Consider the following 19,765-nt stretch of genomic DNA (forward strand, 5'->3'; position numbering starts at 1 on the left):
GATCCAGGGACCATATTGATATAATTTCTAAGATTATCTTAACTGTCTGAGTTAGTTGGTGATTGATACTAAACAGTAGAAAATCATCCAGTCTCTTCAGCTGTATGCCATTGGCTGTTAAAGTCTTTTTTTGCCCAGATTTAAAGGTTTAGTTCACCCAAAAAATGAAAATTCTGTCATTTATTACTTACCCTCAAGTCGTTCCACACCCGTAAGACCTTCGTTCATCTTCAGAACACAAAATTAAGATATTTTTGATGAAATCCGATAGCTCAGTGAGGCCTTCATAGCCAGCAATGACATTTCTTCTCTCAAGATCCATAAAAGTACGAAAAACATATTTAAATCTCATGTGAGTACAGTGGTTCAATATTAATATTATAAAGTGACGAGAATATTTTTGGAGCGCCAAAAAATACAAAATAACGACTTATTTAGTGATGGCCGATTTCAAAACACTGCTTCGTGAAGCATCGGAGCATAAATTAATCAGTGTGTCGAATCATGATTCGGATTGCGTGTCAAACTGCCAACAGCGGAAATCAAGTGACTTTGGTGCTCTGAACCGCTGATTCGACACGCTGATTCATAACGCTCCGAAGCTTCCTGAAGCAGTGTTTTGAAATCGGCCATCTCTATATAAGTTATTTTGTTTTTTTGGCGCACCAAAAATATACTCGTCACTTTATAATATTAATATTGAACCACTGTACTCACATGAACTGATTTAAATATGTTTTTAGTACCTTTATGGATCTTGAGAGAGGAAGTGTCCATTGCTCCCTATGGAGGCCTCATGGAGCCATCGGATTTCAACTAAAATATCTTAATTTGTGTTCCGAAGATTAACGAAGGTCTTACGGGTGTGGAACGGCATGAGGGTGAGTAATTAATGACAGAATTTCCATTTTTGGGTGAACTAACCCTTTAAGTCTTTTAGAATGCTCTCAACTACATGGAGCCTAGATCAGATGCATACTATATGCATTAGTGAGTGTGGTGGCGGTGCTTATGGGGTGTCGCTCTGGGACAGAGTATGAGGTAGGGAGGGAAAAATCACAGTATACTCACACTACAAAAAACTAGACTACACTACTGGAAACCACTGTATATAATAATTTTTGATAACACTTTACAATATGGTTCATAAGTTAACATTAATTAACTACATTTGTTAACATGAACTAATAATGAACTGCACTGATACAGCATTTATTAATCTTTGTTAATGTTAATTTCAACATTTACTAATACATTATTAAAATCTTGTTGACATTAGATAATGCATTGTGAACTAACGTGAACAAACAATGAACAACTGTATTTTCATTAACTAACGTTAACAAAGATTAGTAAATACAGTAACAAATGTATACCTCATGGTTAGTTCATGATAGTTAATACATTGAATAACGTTTAACTAATGAACCTTATTGTAAAGTTTTACCTAATTTTCTTATATAATAAATTACTTGCACTTCAGAATGTGCAAATGAAACGCAATAAGCGTGGTCATGTTATCTTGCTTTTGGAGGCAGATACCTGCTGTTTAGGAACCCAGTCATGTAAGCCAGTTCTGGGAGGTAATTATACCAAACCACGTTGATGACAGACTTTTCTCAGGCATTTCAGAAACACCAAAACAGCATTTTAGATGCGGTGCAATGAGATCCACTGGTTAGTCCAGTTATGACATTTTGGATGCGATTTGAGGAATTTATTCGGTAACTGTGTTTCCATTGAAGTTTATGCACTTTTTCTTATCTGATAAAAATATTTATCTGACACATGAGTTTTTTATGTGCATTTTTAGAATATATGCACATTTTGTGCAAATCCAGTGTTTTTTATGTGATATCCCAAAATGTGCATAAAAATAGGTGGATGGAAACAGCTACTGACACTGTTTGGTAACACTTTAGTATAGGGAACATGTATTCACTATTAATTACGACTTTTCCCTCAATAAACTCCTTATTTACTGCTTACTAATAGTTAGTAAGGTATTTATTAAGTTTAGGTATTGGGTAGGATTAAGAATGTAGAATAAGGTCAGGCAGAATAAGGGATTAATATTTGCTTAATAATTACTAATAAACAGCCAATATTCTAGTAATATAAATGCTAATAAGCAACTAGTTAAAAGACCTTAAAATAAAGTGCTACCCAATATTGTAAAGCTGCTTGCTTTAAAGCAAACTATTGTATATAGTATTATGTAAATAAACATGGTATATAACATGGCCATAGACAGCAATATAATCAACACTTTAAAGGTCCAGAAAGGTAATAAACACATTATTAAAACAGTCAACCTGAATGCAGTTGTTCAACCTTAATTTTATGAAGGGACAAGAATAATTTTTGTGTGCAATAACAAAGCAAAAATAACGACTTTATTCAACAATCTATTCTCTTCCCTGTCATCATCCTTACGCAGGTGATGCATTAAGTACAGTTAAGGCTTCTGTGTTTCTATCCAAATTCAACAACTTCGCTGTGAGTATATCGGAGCCTTTACCTGACTTTACTTTATCTTTGGACTGAGGGAAATCATGACAACTGATGCTTCCAACAGCTATACAAGTTCTTGATTTTCTGACTATCTTCATATGACTACAAACTCAAGATGGCAGCGATAAGCCCAGCCAACTTTTTGATGGCTTTGCCAACAGGCTTAGATGGACTAGCTCTGGCTCGCATTTGACTTTTATCTCAGTTGCATTGAGAGGCCCAATGTTTTCCCTAGAAGACGCAGTTATGGCTTTAAGTGAATTTTAAATAATATGTGTGATAAATGTTTTATTCATTCATTCTTACATCAAAACTGTACTGACATTTTGCCTTAACACTCTGGCCCTCATGAGAGTTAAAAGACAATGAAAGATGTTCACACTAATCTGGCCAGCCAATTATTTCTTCTTTTAAGCAGACCATCCCTTTGTTAATTTTCTTTCGTTTTCCAATTAAATAAGATTAAACATAAAAGCATATCAGCATATATGGCCATCCTGATTTATTTAAAGGGTCGTCTTTATGCATGCATAGTGAAGCAAGTTCTCAAAATCCTTTTTTAGTGCTGGTCTCTCAGCAGAAACGAATACAAAGGCCTTTGTACAGTAAATCAGTGTCAGCATCCAATACACCAGGGAGAGTGAGAAGATCAGAAGATCTATTCTTATGGTACTTTGGCATTCTCAGTTTTGGTCTCTGTAAATTTGTGAACTTGCCTCCAAAGTGGTACGTGCTTCCAGTTGTGATCTGGACAGGTGAGTTGGTTCTCACAGCCGATGCTTCATCCCCATCAATGGTCAGCATGGCAAAGTTCTCTTTGGCCAGGAAGCGAACATCATGCCATTCTCCATCATTCAGACCAGAACCTATAAGAAAAGTTGGGAAACTATCAGTTCAACATACTATGATTTGGGACACACTAATTCTAATTTTGAAAACTTGTTTCATTGTGTTCAGGTGTTTCTCATTTGCTATATAGCCCTCATGTTACCATTATCTTTTGTGTAGCTGTGTTCCCTGTAACCGCTGTTGGTGAGTTCTATGTTCATGGATCAAGTCAAGTCAAGTCTTTGTTTATTTTATTCATAATTTATTTGAATAAATACTGCACTTGGGTTCAACTTCGACTCGCCGTCAATGGACATATTACAATAATAAATTAAAATGCTCATCATTGAAGTAGTGTATTCAGGTCATTGTATGTATAAATTGCATTTTGAGTTTAAAAAAAGTGTCACATCATTGACCAACATACAAAGAGTGAATGGGATTTTTACTTCTGAAATCTGACTGCTGCGCTCAAAAGGCTAATGAGAATAAAATAACAAGCCTCAGAGTCTCCATTGAGGGTGGATTCAATGCGACGGGGGTTGAGGTTAACAAACCCACAGCAACTGCTGATTTGACAGCTCTGATTGATAAATCAAAGAGGTGTTATTTACTCTGATGCCATCGTGAAGGGCAAAAGTCATCAGAACATAATAACCAGGTTGATGCTAGCTTAGAGGAATGAATTCCTTTCCACCATTAATCATGCATTGGTGGAAAGACATTACCTCATTTGAGGTCCCCAGTGGCCAGTTTACCTCTATCTGTCACACACCACAAAACACTGAACAACTGTTCTCTCCTTCCTGAGCACTCTCACTCTCAGGCACAGTCCACTTGGTACGAACAAGGCCAAAGTACCTTACACGCCATTACCTCTGATAAATTCCTCTCTCAGAAGTTGCTGGTGATATGAAAGGAGAGCGCTTTCTGCCATTTACTCATATGTCATCCATCAGTTTCTCTCAAACTCTGTACATTTTGTGCTTGCGTAGGTCTATGAAGTGGACGGTGTAGCAGAAAGCTGGACATGCCTGTCACGAGCGGCTCTGTGGGACAGTTGGACAAACAGATGGCTTTTGTGTACTTGATGAATTATGTTAAGCGCCGTAATGTGACAACACCACATCAAATGAGTGTCAGTGACGTCTGAGAGAAGGGTGTACAAAGCTGATGAGATTAAGGTGTGAGCTGCATCTGATTATAACGGGATGCCCTGAAGAAAAAAATATAGCATAGTTAAGTTGGTTTAGCTCTTATATAATCAGATGGGTAACTAGCATAAGGTATGCTTTAAGTAGTTTCAAGCTGGTTAAACTTGTGCCAGTAACAGACTAGCAATACGCAGAGTAGTCCGATTCATGCACAATTGACTGATTTGGTTCTTTTGAATCAAGAGACTCACAAACTCAGAAGTTATAACTATTTTATTAGTTATAACTATTTTCAGGGAATTCCATCTTGAAACAAAGCACTGAAGGCTTGTGAAACTTGCATCAGTACTATTACTCACTGGTTGTGGACTGTTCTGCCACTGTCAAACAGGTAATCGATCACCCAGTGGAATTACCTCAGGAATCATTAACCTGTTAGCCAGCACCCCCGCTTTTGGAAAATCCCAAAAAATGACATACCCAAACTAAAACAGATACAGTTCATGAACCCTTTGCACTAAAAGCATAAGTAAGGTCTCATTTGAAAGCAGACACTTTGCAGTTTAAGGTAAATTAATCATAATTAATTATTGTCACAAAGAAGAAAATAGTTTAAAATAGCTTTGAAATTTTGAAAAGTTATTAGAAATTTATTTTTATGAAATATATTTGAAAATGAAAGTGAAGTTGGCCTTGTGGCAATCTAGAAATGCACTGCAGCTAAAGCCACATGTCTGACCATGTTATATTTCAAATTTGAAGATGATAGGTTTAAAACTCTGAGTTTTATTACATGTTTTTCAAGACCATGTCATGAGACTTTATTTAGAAAGGACTCTAAAATGTTAACTGATGTTTATTGTCATCTATTCAAGGGTATTGTTAATATTGTGTTTGTGGTGCTAACAGCCCCATTCAGTTTCAGTCTCCCCTGAACACATTCACACCTCTCCAGCCAGCTTATAGCTCTTATTCTTTTCTTTTGTCTCTATTATAATTACTGATGTTCTATTCAAGATGATTTAATCCCTCATTTCATTCACCAAACTTCTCACTTCACTTTCTTTCAAACTGTATCTAATGCCCTTCTTGGAAAAAAAAGAGAGAGAAAAAGTGAGCTTTACTATTAAAATTTATTTATTTGCATTTGCTTTAGATTAGAACAGGTGCATCTCTGGGCTCGTTAGCATATTAGCTTAATACTTGGATTAAACAATTGTGTATTGTGTATTGAGTAATTATATACGGTCATCAAAAAGGTTTTCAGTTTGACATTAAAATCAATCCAAACATGAAACTGTGTGCTGCTTTAGCTCCAAATTCAGTATACATATTATTAATGTAGTGAGGTAAAAGGTGGCTTGAGAAAATGCTATGGTCCCTTTAAGAGCAGGTCTATGTAAGCGGAAGTGCATATGGTAGTAGATTTCCACACGCTTTATAAGAGCGAGAAGAGTAGTAGTTTGCGTGGGCTACAAGCTTTGCGCTCCTTTGAGACCTTTGTTCTTTGTCCGAATCAGGTAATTGTTAATATTTTGTTTTGATTCCTTTTCTGTAGTAGTTAGTGCTTTCATGTAAAGAATGTAGATATTATTTTTTAAGGGTTTTCTTTCTCTTATTTGTAGGTGGTTTCCTAGCTTGCTCTGTGTGCAGGTGTTGGGTATTGAGTACGAGGTAGGTTTGTCTGATTGTTTTAGTTTGTAATTTGTGACTAGTGTTTAACATTGTAGGGTTTATTTTAGGCTGAGTAGGTCTCCCTGTTGGGCCGGGGGCTGGTGGATGTATAGTTGTTAACCAGTGAAAATGGCGTTGTAGTGCCGTTCAACCCAATAAAGCATTGGTAGGATTTTATTTTATGAATGATTTTAAGCTGAGGGGTGGAAAGAATTATTTGAGATGTACTTATTTGAGATGGTCGTACTGAAACTATACACGGTTGATTAACCCTTGAATGGTCAGTTTCCAAAGTATCTTTTTTTTTACTTTGAGGCCAAACTAATTTTATTCTTTCCTTGTTGTTTTAGCGGATCACTGAGAGGTGCTGGTTGGATCTCGGGTGTGGTTTCTTTGGTGGATAATCTACGATTGCACTGCATGTCCACTTGTGTTGTGTATATTTTCTCCCCTTTGTGTGTGTGTGTGTGTGTTTGCATCGTGTGTGGATGTTCACAGGCACGGTTGCGGGTGAATTTACTGGGACCATAGCGTGGGCTCATACCGGTGGCTGGTCAGTACTCCTCTGGTGTCCGCTAGTTATATTTTTGGTTTGATTCTTTTTGGTTTGTTTAGCTGCCATTCTCTTTTTTTAAAAGATATAATATAATGTATTACATCAACCTGAATCATGTTTCATAATTGACTGTTTTTTTCTATGTGTCTTTTTTTAATGGTACTTTCTGGAAATAAATTGTGAGTTGATTGTATTTGAGAAATCCGTCTGTTTCCTTTTGGTTTTGCACACATTGGATCTGTGTCTTATAATTAAATCCAACATTCCCTGAAGAGAGATCCACGGTGGTGTAGTCAGGCTATATTTGATTGGGCTTAGGTTTTGTTGCCCCCCACGCTACATTAACAATGTATATATATACGGTACAGGAAAGATGACGAATCCAGAATGTGAATCATTGAAGCTACAAGAGGATCTGCATACTGTAAGTGTTTTGCTGTCGTTTCTAGTTGATTTTAGTGCTGTATAGTTGCTTTACTGCTTGTTTACTGAGGTCACGTGGCAAATCGCGTTTGGTTTCGTTTGCTCTGAGTCAGTAAGGCGTGGTCAAAGGCAGCTTAGTATATAAACAGTTGTTATTTAGCATTCATTAGAGAGAATCATTGAAGCTACAAGAGGATCTGCATACTGTAAGTGTTTTGCTGTCGTTTCTAGTTGATTTTAGTGCTGTATAGTTGCATTAATTACTCCCCCTCATGTTGTTCCACACCTGTAAGACCTTCGTTTATCTTCGGAACACAATTTAAGATATTTTTGATCAAATCCGATGGCTCAGTGAGGCCTCCATTGACAGCAAGTTTATTTACTCTTTCAAATGCCCAGAAAGCTACTAAAGACATATTTAAAATGGTTCATGTGACTACAGTGGTTCAACCTTAATGTTATTAAGCGATAAGAATACTTTTTGTGCACCAAAAACACAAAATAATGACTTTATTCAACAACATCTAGTGATGGGCAATTTCAAAACACTGCTTCATGAAGTTTTGAAGCTTTACGGATCTTTTGTTTCGAATCAGTGATTCAGAGCGCGTATCAAACTGCCAACATCACGTGATTTCAATAAACGAGGCTTCGTTACATTATAAGTGTTTCGGGATTTCAATGGTTCACGTGACTTTGGCAGCTTGATACACGCTCCGAACCACTGATTCGGAACAAATATTTTAATGACAGTAATTAATGACAGTTTTCTTTTTTGGGTGAACTAACAGAAGTTTCATTGTATGTTTCTGTTACAAAAAAATGGTGTTAAACATATCATTAATTAGTGTTTAAACTGTATAACAATTGATGAAAGGTCTGATAGCCCTTTTTAATTCAGTTTCATTAAAAAAAAATATTTCAATCATTAATGACTACAATTCTAGAATATTGTGATAAATTTCTACGTACAATGTCCACACCAAATGCCTTCCATCCATAAAAAGTAACAACAACAACAACAACAAAAACAATGTTTCATAAAAAAAATAATAAAAAAAAAATCCCTCAGTGTAACCATAATATACTCAAAGGTGCTCTAATTAGGGCAGAAAGGTGTCTCAATACATCATCACGGTGATCGGCCTTTTGCAACTTACCTAATTACACTACATTGGTGTGAAAGGGCAGCATCCCTGCATGTCTCTGTGAGAGACCCTGCGGTCGTTACCCATCTTCACAGATTAATTAAGACAGGAGGAAACCCTCTGTTAACACAAAGTGGGTCCCTTGAACTCCGATGGATCAACCTACAGTCATTACTTTTCTACCTGCTTAATCAACTTTCCCATGATGAACACACACACACCTACACACACACACACACCTACACACCTACACACACACACACACACACCTACACACCTACACACCTACACACACACACACACACACACACACAAACACAAACACAAACACAAACACAAACACACACACACACACACATATTTAGCCTCTCTGTTACAACATAAATGAACTCCATTGACAGTATAAGAGATGCCCATAGACAACCCAAACAGACTTTGATAAATGTCTCGTAGATTCCAGAAGCACAAAACCATTAAAGTGTGAATGACATTTGAAGGACATGGCGCCCTTTAAAAAGCAGGTGCATCCTCATACGGGGTTCAAAGGTAGTGATGCAATTACAGAGATGCACAGCCTCCAGCTCTATTTGTCATCATGGTAAGTCTGATATTTGAGTATGTGGGTCTGGATAGGGCTGCAAAAGGCTCAAGCCAAGAAGCCCCAGATGCAATAATGTCATCAAAAAGGATTGCTGGGAAAGTTCCTCACTACTCAGAGGTTCACAGACACCAAACCATGATTAATGTTATGCTTTGCCAGGAAAGAGAACTCTTGGGAGAGCAAGAACTTCAAACTTCTGCTTTCCTATGAATATGTTTTTTGATACTAGAGTGTCTGAAATTGTCTTAGAAGCCCCTTTTTTAAACACAAAGAGAGAAATTATGAAATATGTATCAGGCCTCTTCTGTCCATACCACAGAGGAATATTAATGACTTATCCGAATGAGGTCTTGGTTATGTGACCAATTCTGATTTTCTACGAATGTCACAGGCTAAACTTTTGGAGGAAACTCAGTGAGAATGAATTGTGCAGCAATTTTGCACAAGTAGCTTTAGTGTCTGATTCACTGATGGACTTATGCAAATCAGGCAAAAACCCAATAGAAAATGCACACAAACATCTCTTTCAAATTCAATGTCACTAGTACAATGAGCCTTGTGAATAAAGCACATTATGGAGCTGAATTGGCATAAAAATTGGAGGCATGTTTGCGCTGAAAATAATGACAGTGGAAATTCATCACATTTGGACCTGGTTAAACTGCTTCGTGGGTGGTTAATGAGACAGTTTTCACACAAAAGTGATACCGCTGTTTAGTTAAAGTTCTTAATTAAGTAGCCTTTTGATGTTTTGTATAAACCAGGTGACTGGAATCTGTACCTTTCAAAATGCTTTGTGACAAAAATACACTACTGTTTAAATATTTTGGGGTCAGTAAGGTTTTTTTAAAAATATATTTCAAAGCAGGCGCTATAAATCTTTTGTAACATTATGTTTTTACTGTCAATTTTGTTCTTCAATCTTGTTGAATAAAATAATTAATTTCTTCTTCAAAGAAAATATGGCAGTGAACAGCAGTGCGTGAAACTGCACTTAAAAATAACATATAATAAGATGTCTAAAATGAGTTTCATATTTAGATTGTTTTTGTTATAGGACTCCAAAAAAGACCTTTATTGACGCAGTAAAATAACCTTACCACCAAGGCGGCGTCAGACATTTTAAGTGAAAATCCACTGATATTTGTCTAAGCACTGTTTAAGACCACATCCTGTTTAATTCATAACTCTAGGCTGACCTGGTACAAAGCTACAGTTTGCTTTGTATCTGGACTTTGACCTGTTGTAGGGAACATTTCTTGTGGCACAGCCTGTGGGCTCCAGGGAACGGAGCTCAGATTCGCCATTATTGTTTGCAGAAGCTTTTGTGAGTGATGTAAAATACACATGACCACCCGATGGCCTTCACACATTCATCCTTGCAGAACCAGAAATATTGCCAGCTATTGTTGTGGTAAAAGCACTAGATGTGTTCCTTTAACTGCTACACACAGACTGAAGAAATCTTACCATATAGACAATTTTCAGCTTTATCAATTCACGTAAAATGAAAAAAAAGTTACTATTAAATAACTGATGGAAGGACATAAAATGAGTGAAAAAGAATGTGTAAATGTCAAAGACTGCGTGAAGCTACGTCGAGAACATTGGATAATTCAGCAGAGGCCTGAGGGATAAATCTGATATTCTCTGCTCCCAGTCACCTCCACATATCACATTGATTTTTGAAACTATCACTACCCTGAAGGGGACAGGAAAACTAGAGAAAGAATTCTTGTTTATTTCTGATTGATAAAATTTAACCATGACACTGGCTCTGAAATAGAAAATCCTCCTGTTTTTCCTCTGGAAAATGGACACAGTTAAGCAAAGTTCACAGGTCAAAGCTTTGAGCTTTTCAAAGCTGTTTTTCCCCCCATCTTGGCAAAAGGATGGCCTGGAGTGTTTAACTAGACGTGAGATATAAAACAGAGGGCACTGTAACAGACACTAGAAGAGAGAGACAACAGCTAAGATAACAGATCTCACACAGACATTATTAAAAATGGGCAAAGTCATGGACATAAGACACCCTCTATCTGATCTTTCTGTAAATTATGGATGAGCTAAAGACAATAGCTCTGTTCCAATACCAGTGCCTTGCTCTGTACCGCATATATATTGACCCTGACCATCATGGAATCCATTAATTAAATGATTTGGAACAGTGGTTTTCAAAATTTTTAATTATAAGGACTCCAATTATTTTTTAATTTTTTTTGGAAGATATGATTACTTTCATTCCGCAAGAATGCATTAAATTGATCAAAAGTGACAGCAAAGACATTTATATTGTTATAAAAGTTTCTATTTCAAATAAATGCCTATTCATCAAAGAATCATGAACAAAAAAAACGTATCACGGTTAAAAATTCAGCTTTGCTATCAGAAATAATTTACGTTTTTAAATATATGAAAATAGAAAACAGTTATGAAAAATGTTTATAATATTTCACTATATTACTGTTTTTACTGTATTTTGGACTTGAGCATAAAATACTTACTTATAAAACAATAAAATATACCAAACAAACTTTTAAATTAATAAATAATTATCAAGAATAATTTAGGCCTACATATACTACATGAAATAGTGTCATAGTGGTAAGCAGGGCGGGGCCGAGAGCCGTGGGAATGGAGCAAGGCCAGTGGTATGAGTGTTAATGAGCCTGCTTGCCACACCGGTCTCAAGTTCCACGGAGGAGCTCCAGAAGGATAAAAGGAGGAGTGACAACAGTGAAGGCCTGGACTTTAAGTTGTTGTTTTGTTTTAGTTTATGCGTCAGTCATCCGTGAGGGGCTGCTGCTTTACTTTCGCTTTATTGTTTGTATATTTGGTATATTCCCGCCTTCTCCTTCCCTCATCAACGTACTTCACTACAGTGGTGCCAAAACCTGGGAGCAACGTAAAAAAACCCTGTCAAAGAGCCCTCGCTGATAAGAGCACACTGCCATCCGCCTGGGTTCTGGAGGGGTGGCTGCCATCCGTGACCAAGATTTTTTTTCTCCTCTCTCCCCTCTCTCATCTCCGTCTCTTCCATCTCCCTTTTCTCTCGCCTCATCTGTCCTTACCCCCAGGTGCTGTGGTCGACGTGAGGGGGACCCAGAGGGGGACTTGTTGAACATGTTGAACATTTGCCAGTTCCTGGCTCCTTCTTCCTTTATCAATAAGCTTTGTTACAGTCATATTATTAAAAACAACATGATGTTCAAAAATTTAATTAGCACTTTCCTAAATTGAAAGCAAAGTTTTAAATATTATTTGGAAAGAGATTTTAATAGAGTCTGACGTTAGCATGTGGCTAACTTTAATAAAGTACCTAAAAATAAGCATGAAAATACACAGCACACAAAAATACTGGGTAAAATCTTTGATTGTAATTGTAATAACTATTGAATGAAATATATTTATTAAGATCTACATTTTTCTTTTATCACTTGCTATGTTGAGTTTATTATTTCATTGAGCTTGATACAATGCATGATGTGATTTTCTTTCTCTATGAAGGATGCTATACACGTGTTTCTGCCTGAGAAGGCCAAAAGAAGGTTTGGAACAGCCTACACATAGGAAACGCACCTATAATGCTTTAAAATGCTGCCTCTGTAGACTGCGCACTGGGTTTTGGAACAGAGAAAATGGCTCTCTCTGTTGAAAAAGGCTGCATGAGGCATCTGTTCATTTTGGCTGAAGAGGAAGGAAAGCAAGCAGGAAGAAGTGGTTTGAAAGCAAAGAAGCTGTTAAGGAACGATTCAGTGCAGATTTTGAGGCCAACTTTGAACAAACATCCATGAAAGATCAATGAATTATTGCACAACATCCATCAAGATCATTCACTAACTTGGAATTCACTCAGCGCATGAGAGTAAACAGGAAATTAACATCACATCGTCCGTGAACAATGTAAGAAATGGCTGCATCACATCCATTCTGCCTTCTATACACAAACTCCTCCATCATTTGGAGATGAAGACTCTTAAAACACAATATAAAAGCCTTTGAAACCAATCTGCTATAAGCCAGTTGTTAAGAAGTTTCTGGAAAAAATAAAAATCAGTCTGTGTGATTATATTTACCACACCGTGATGATGCACAAGCTTTTCTATTGATACATTTTTTCTTTTAATTTAGTTTTTTTTTTTTCTTGCTTTTGCTGCTATGAAACTATTGTAGTTGACTTTCATGAATGCTCACTGATGAATAAAAGCCTCTATCATGCACTGAAACATGCAGTTCTCTAAACAAAAATTGAAAAGGGAATGAAAGAGCAGACCTAATAAAACACTGCAAACATCCATCCATCTGAACAAAAACAACACAACAAAAAAGATGTCACATAAAAGGTGGCATATAAGAAAAACGTATGTTTACATTTAATATTCTTGCTCTCAAGTTTGATAAATGCTTAAGATGCAAAAACATTTTCCAGCTACTGTGTTAAACTGCATATAAATCTCAACAATGACATTTGAGTCTTCCCTTTGACAATAAAAAAAAAATATATAAAAAAATAACATACACTGTTCAAAAGTTAGATTTTTTTCATGCTTCTGAAATCATGTTTTTTTTTTCAAGTTTCTTATGCTTACCAAAGCTGCATTTATTTGATCAAAAATACAATAACACAGCAATATTGTGAACTATTTTAACAATTTAAAATTTAAAAAGCCGTTTTAATTTTAATACATTTTAAAATGTAATTTATTCCTGTAACGCTAATCTGATTTTTTTAGTAGCCATTAATCCAGTATTCAATGTAACATGATATGCTGATTTGGTGTAAAGAAACATGATTTTGCTGATTTTTTTTTTTTTTTTGTGGACAGAATCTGTGGAATATATTTAAATACGATAAAATATGAGCTGGGAGTACTATATTCTTGCTAAAAGCTGAACGCATAATCAAAATAGCCCAAATATTTGAAAAAAAAAAAAAAGAAAAAAGAACAAGATGCAGGGAATGTGTGTTTCAATTCTGCAGAAATCGGCACAACTCTCTGTCATTTCACTGTGGTAATAAATAGCAAGTAATAAACCCAAATGTCCATTCACCATAACTTTCTTGGTGGAGCTGAAAGTTCAATATTGAATAGGAATACACTGCAATAATGGAGATCCCCCAAGGGAATCATAGGGCAAACACTATACCTTACTATGATTATAATGTTATATTGTCCCAGTTTATGAGCTTGCTAAATTGCCTTCCACCTGGATTGAAAAGCCTCTCAAATTACCTCGGAGGGGCAAATATTTAAGACCAAAGCACAAAGTCAACTCAAATTCATAAGCGCTAGAGGGCTTCATAAATTTCAAAGAAAACAGATTCACTTAAACAAGGGGGATCAATATATGATAGAATAGTGAGAGAGGAAAGGAGAGGCAATTGGCAGTTCTTTCAGTCTTCTGAGTTCACATGCCTTGAAGGTATCAGACCTTAGCTGGAGCCAAGGAAAGAGCCACAGCTGAATGCATATAAGGAGCAAAACAAATGCCACCGAGCATGACAATCAGATGTTTTTTCCAAATTATCCCATTACCACAATAGAACAGGTCTGTGATCGGTGCGATTTATCAAACTGTCAGCAACATGACTTGTCAGTGTTGTACTTACAGGCTTACATTTCATGAGTGGAAAATCACTGGCAATTTTCAGTCGCCCTGTCAATTTCGGTTGTAATTGAACATGCAGCAAAGCTCCGAAGACCTATTAGTTTTGCTTAGAGGGTATAACAGCACTAACGATTAAAAGGAAAACAAATGTGTAAAGGAACCGATTTTAAACCACTTCACACCACCGACACATCGGAGCATTAGCGTCCTAACGCTAAAGATTTAACATCCATTTCCTAACAGTATCATTATGATGATTAACAATTTTACTGTAAACAACAGCGTTTGACAAACTCTCCATTAGGAAATAAGTGGAAAACAAACAAATGCAAACATATTTTCACTCGATTCCTCATGCTTAATTAGAGAACATCTCAAAAGTTGCATCAATCTCTTGACAACTGTGCACTTGATTGCCATGGCAACAACCTTGCTGTAAAACCACCTAATTATGACTAATTATCTGTTACTGAGGGAAGCAATCAGTACTCGCCATTGGCTCCTGAGAGATGATGATTAAATGCTGAAAAACACTAAGAAACTTACCAGCACAAGATGTTGAAACCATCATAATAATTCTCGTTTGAACAAAAAATGGGGCTTTAATATACTGGTTCTCCAAGGCTGTTAATTCTAAAAAACATGTCAGATATGTTTTGCATGACTCATCTTGGATAATTTAGATTCAGTGGGGAAGTTCTAATCCCTAGCATGGTACCATTCCACCTATTACAAACGGATTCGCCACACTGAGTCATTCATGTCAATTAACTTAACATGTCAGCCATTAATCTTCAGTGCTTAAAGAAAAAGATGATGAAAACTCAATGCATTTAAATCAGTAGTTTGAAAATGAATTGGTGAAATGATGAGTAAAAGTAAAGTGTCCCCTCTGGAATTTGACTTAACTGCGGCCTATTAGCAAGACTTCGCTCATTTACGGCACTATCAGACTCCTCATCCACATTTCCAAAGCCAATTTGCAGCTCAAGACAAGCAGAATGGACCTTTAACCTGGACAAGAAAAGGTTGGAGCCAGCAGGCAAATGGGCTGAGCTGCAAAGGAGAAAAAAAATATTCACACAATACAGATGAAAGTTTACTATATGACCTTACTAGCCTGAATGATGTCTAGATCATTCTCCTGTCCTACTGTACATCATTATGGGAAGGATAGATTTAGGTCCAGCAGTGCTTGATGTTTCAATTCCAGTTATTAACGGAACAGAATAATGTGCGGTTCCATAAATGTTTTTTACAAGTGCATACTTTCACTAAAATACAGTTTCCATAATAATATATAAAATAATAAAATAATAATAATAAAAAAGTTCTACTAACTTAAAGAAATTAGTTAGTTTACTTAAATGTTTTGAGTATTCTTGAGTTTTACAGTGCTCCTGTTCTGTCATCATTGTTTTGTACTGCTAGTTTTTGCTTAGTCGTCTGTAAATTTATTACTTTGAGTTTGATGAACTTAAACCATTTAAGGCAATCGGTTTCCTCAAACCATTTAAGTAGCTATATAGTTGTCAAGACAAACTGAATGAGTGGAATAAACTTAAAATCTTTATGTTGAGTTTACTAAACCAAAACTAAAATAAATGAATTTATCTTAATGTATATGAGTTTATAGTACTCATACTTAATGGTTTTAAATCTTAAATGGTTTAAGGCAATTGGTTTCCTCAAATGGTTTGAGTAACCGTTACTTATCAGGTTTTACAGTGATAAATGAAAAAAAAAATCTTAAAGCTGTTCAAATGTTGACATAACTTACTAAGATGTGATTTTATATATAGTTTATACTCTTTATTATGTACTTAAATGGACCAAGGTGAACAAAATTAGACAGGTTTAATATAACTTTCAAAAAAGTCCAGTGCAAATGTTCCTGCCACTCATCAACAGCGGCTGTCACAGTCGCTTGGCGACAAGAGTAATCCTCCATAGGCTAGACTGTCCCATTTAAGAACGCTTTACCGAAGTCAAGGACTTCGAAGTTGTGGGTTTTGAAGTCTGTGCAGTCTGTGAATTGGGACACAGCTAGTGTAGTGTGATTCCAGAAAGAATGATTCTTATGAATCGTTCCTTTTAGTGAATCAAAAACATACAGGGCAATCAGTGTACAGTAGTCTGATTCCCAAAAGAATGACTTTTAGAAAAAACTGATCTTTCTAGTGAAAGATCAGCACAATCAATGTATTCTGATTCTTGAACAAATAACTCTTACTGTATACAGTAAGCAGTTTTTTTTTTTTTTTTTTTTGTGGATCAAAACCATAACGCACAATCAGTATAGTGCAATTCCAAAACAAATGATGCTTATGAAGGATTCTCTTCACTAAATCAAAAACATACAGAGAAATCAGTGTTGTGCGATTACTGAACAAATGATGCTTATGAACGGTTATCTTCAGTGAATCAAACACATACAGAGAAATCAGTGTTGTGCGATTCCCGAACAAATTATGCTTAGTGAATTCACTGCACAAAATTCCAGAACGAGTGATTCTTATAAATCGTTATAGTGAATTAAAAACATACAGGACAAACAGTGTAGTGTAATTCATGAACGCATGATTCTTATGAATGTTTTAAAGCAGTCTGATTCCAGAAAATGGATGTAATGAGTCAGTTCTGATGGGTAATGGTACTGACTAATGGCACATGACACATTTAGTCAATAATGTTTTATAACAATAAATAAATTAAATGTTACCACATCTTTATATAAATTGCTGTCTCTTATACAGTTATAAACATTATTAAAATGCATTTATTCAACCTCAAAAAGTCATAAAGTTTGTGTAAACAGACCTCTTGCAAGGATTTTTAAATATTATATTTATTTTGAAATAGAAACACAACTGCGTTTCCAAATATGCACTAAAAAGTATTGTTAATAATAAGCCATTATTAACCGGCATTAACGGCTACCTTTTTGGTTTAACAAACATTGTTCAACTAGAAGTTGACATAAAATGATCAGGTGTTGTAGAATTTGATGCTGTAAGGATTAGCAATTCATTGCAGCATTTCCATAAACCTTATCAGCCATTTATGAAGAAAGATTGATCATGAATGCTCTCAATTCAGCGTCTACACACCAGAGGTAAGGTATTCAAGAAGCATGACTAAGGCAATCATTTATTAATTTGTCAAGGTAATATTTCTTCAGCTAACGATTCTCTGCAGATGGAGGGGGAAAAAAAATCAAAGCTCTTAAAACTACAGGTGCTGGTCATATAAAATATTGTGTCTTATATGTCTTTAATATTGAACCTTTTCACAATATTCTAATTTTCTGAGATACTGAATTTGGGATTTTCCTTAGTTGTCAGATATAATCATCACAGTTAAAAGAAATAAACATTTGAAATATATCAGTCTGTGTGTAATGAATGATTATAAGTTTCACTTTTTGAATGGAATTAGTGAAATAAATCCACTTTTTGATGATATTCTAATTATATGACCAGCACCTGTATACTCAATTTGCATTCTAATACTCCACGTCAGATTAACAAGAAAACATCTGCTATCCAACTACATGTATAAACAGGTCTAAAATTATATCGATAAATATATTAGGGGTCGAATATGGAATCTTAAAGCATTTGAGTGGCTTTCATAGAAAATGAAGATTGTGTGTGGTAGAATCATGTGATGGATTTTTGATTTTCAATGAAAAAAAAAAAAAGGAATAATTCCAATTGGTGGGGTAATATAATATGATATATCAGACAACAAATGGGTTCACTCAAACCAACTAATTAGAGTGCCATGGTTACCTTAGTACTTTGCTCTGTGGTACAAAAGAATAAGTGACACCCCATATCAATTCTTTCACTGATAAAGTCCACAATTGATCCATTAAATCCAATAACATGCTGAAGTCTGAAACAGGATCGAAATTTCAGATCCTGTAGACCTATTAGCTAAGGTCAAACCACAACATTAATCTCACAGCTGTCACTGAGCACTTACTATGCATGGAACTTCAAGTTATTACCTGACTCTTCCATGCTGGAGTTCAATGTGGAGTCAATTTGCTTTTCTTAAAAGAGATAAAGGATTCCATAGAGGTGGAGCCCAATTAGCCTTGAGGTTAACAATGTAAGAATAACTACCCTTTCTCCTAATGGCCTATTAGCACAGGAGTTTGGTGAGTGTGTCCAGAATGTCTATAGATGTCTTTGGACTAATGCTCTCCTTTAGACTGACAAAGACACATCTTACATCAACAAAAAAGGACAATTTCATTAAGACAAAGCCTAGCCTCTTTAATATCTCAATTGTTTCTTCCAGACAGTGATGAGATTTCAATATGAACTCAAACATTTTTTATTCGATTCTTCCAAGACCAAATGATTTAGGGCTATATGTAAAAAGCCACTCAAGAGTAAAATTGTAGTCTTAAGTGTGTCAAAGTTCTAAGAATGACGTAATTTTACTCCTATTACTAGACTTAAGAACAAGTATGATTCATAAAGGTTCCTAAGTGTCAAGACTAGGTCTCAGCTCTTAAATTATTTAGGAGAGCTGCAGAGGTCTCCTAAACTAGCTAGGAGTAACAAGACAGCAGCAAAGAAGAGGAGACACATGCTTTCCAATGAAGATATGAAGTATTGGAATTATATATGATGACATGGAGTTGATAAAATGATATAAACTTGATTGACAATTCCTTTTCTAACTGACCTAATAATAAATGTAATAACTTTAAATAAATGTAATAAATTTAATAAATATTACTTAAACAATAATTAATATGTTTAATGCATTTTAATACATTTAATGACTTTGAATAAACTTTTTATAACTTTAAATGTAACAACTTAAGAATCTTATAGTTTACTAAAAGTATTATAAAAGTCTCCTACTCTTAGAAAAGTCCTACTCTTTACTAAGAATTTTTTGACACTTAAGTCAAAACTTAAGACTATGCTTCAGAGCATTTCTGAGAACGGGCCCTGGCTATGTTATCAAAATTACATTTTAAAGGCACAATATGTAATTTTTCGCCACTAGAGGTAGCTTATCCAAAACAAAGGCATAGCTTGATGATGCCTTAATTTCGTGGAATCATGGGAGGTTGTCTTCACTATATTCATGGATGAATTCTTTCGGTCAAGCGTACGTGGGGTAACGCAGCGCTGTTTTATCATATTGATACATTTGTATACATATATATATATATATATATATATTTCTGATGGATACAATGAAGCCCTCACTCAAAAAAAAAAAAAAG

General features: G+C 35.5%; 1 protein-coding gene across 1 annotated transcript in view; it reads right to left on the minus strand.

Moving 5' to 3' along the window:
* The window catches only part of cntnap2a (contactin associated protein 2a), a 301,573-nt gene that overhangs the window by 223,936 nt on the left and 57,872 nt on the right, over positions 1–19,765 (minus strand). Inside the window, exon 9 of the mRNA XM_067378732.1 lies at positions 3,231–3,380. Coding sequence (XP_067234833.1) covers positions 3,231–3,380 — 150 coding nt within the window. The remainder of the gene's footprint in view (positions 1–3,230; positions 3,381–19,765) is intronic.

This window comes from Chanodichthys erythropterus, chromosome 23 (genome assembly GCF_024489055.1).
Source record: "Chanodichthys erythropterus isolate Z2021 chromosome 23, ASM2448905v1, whole genome shotgun sequence".
In the NCBI taxonomy this organism is placed as follows: domain Eukaryota; kingdom Metazoa; phylum Chordata; class Actinopteri; order Cypriniformes; family Xenocyprididae; genus Chanodichthys; species Chanodichthys erythropterus.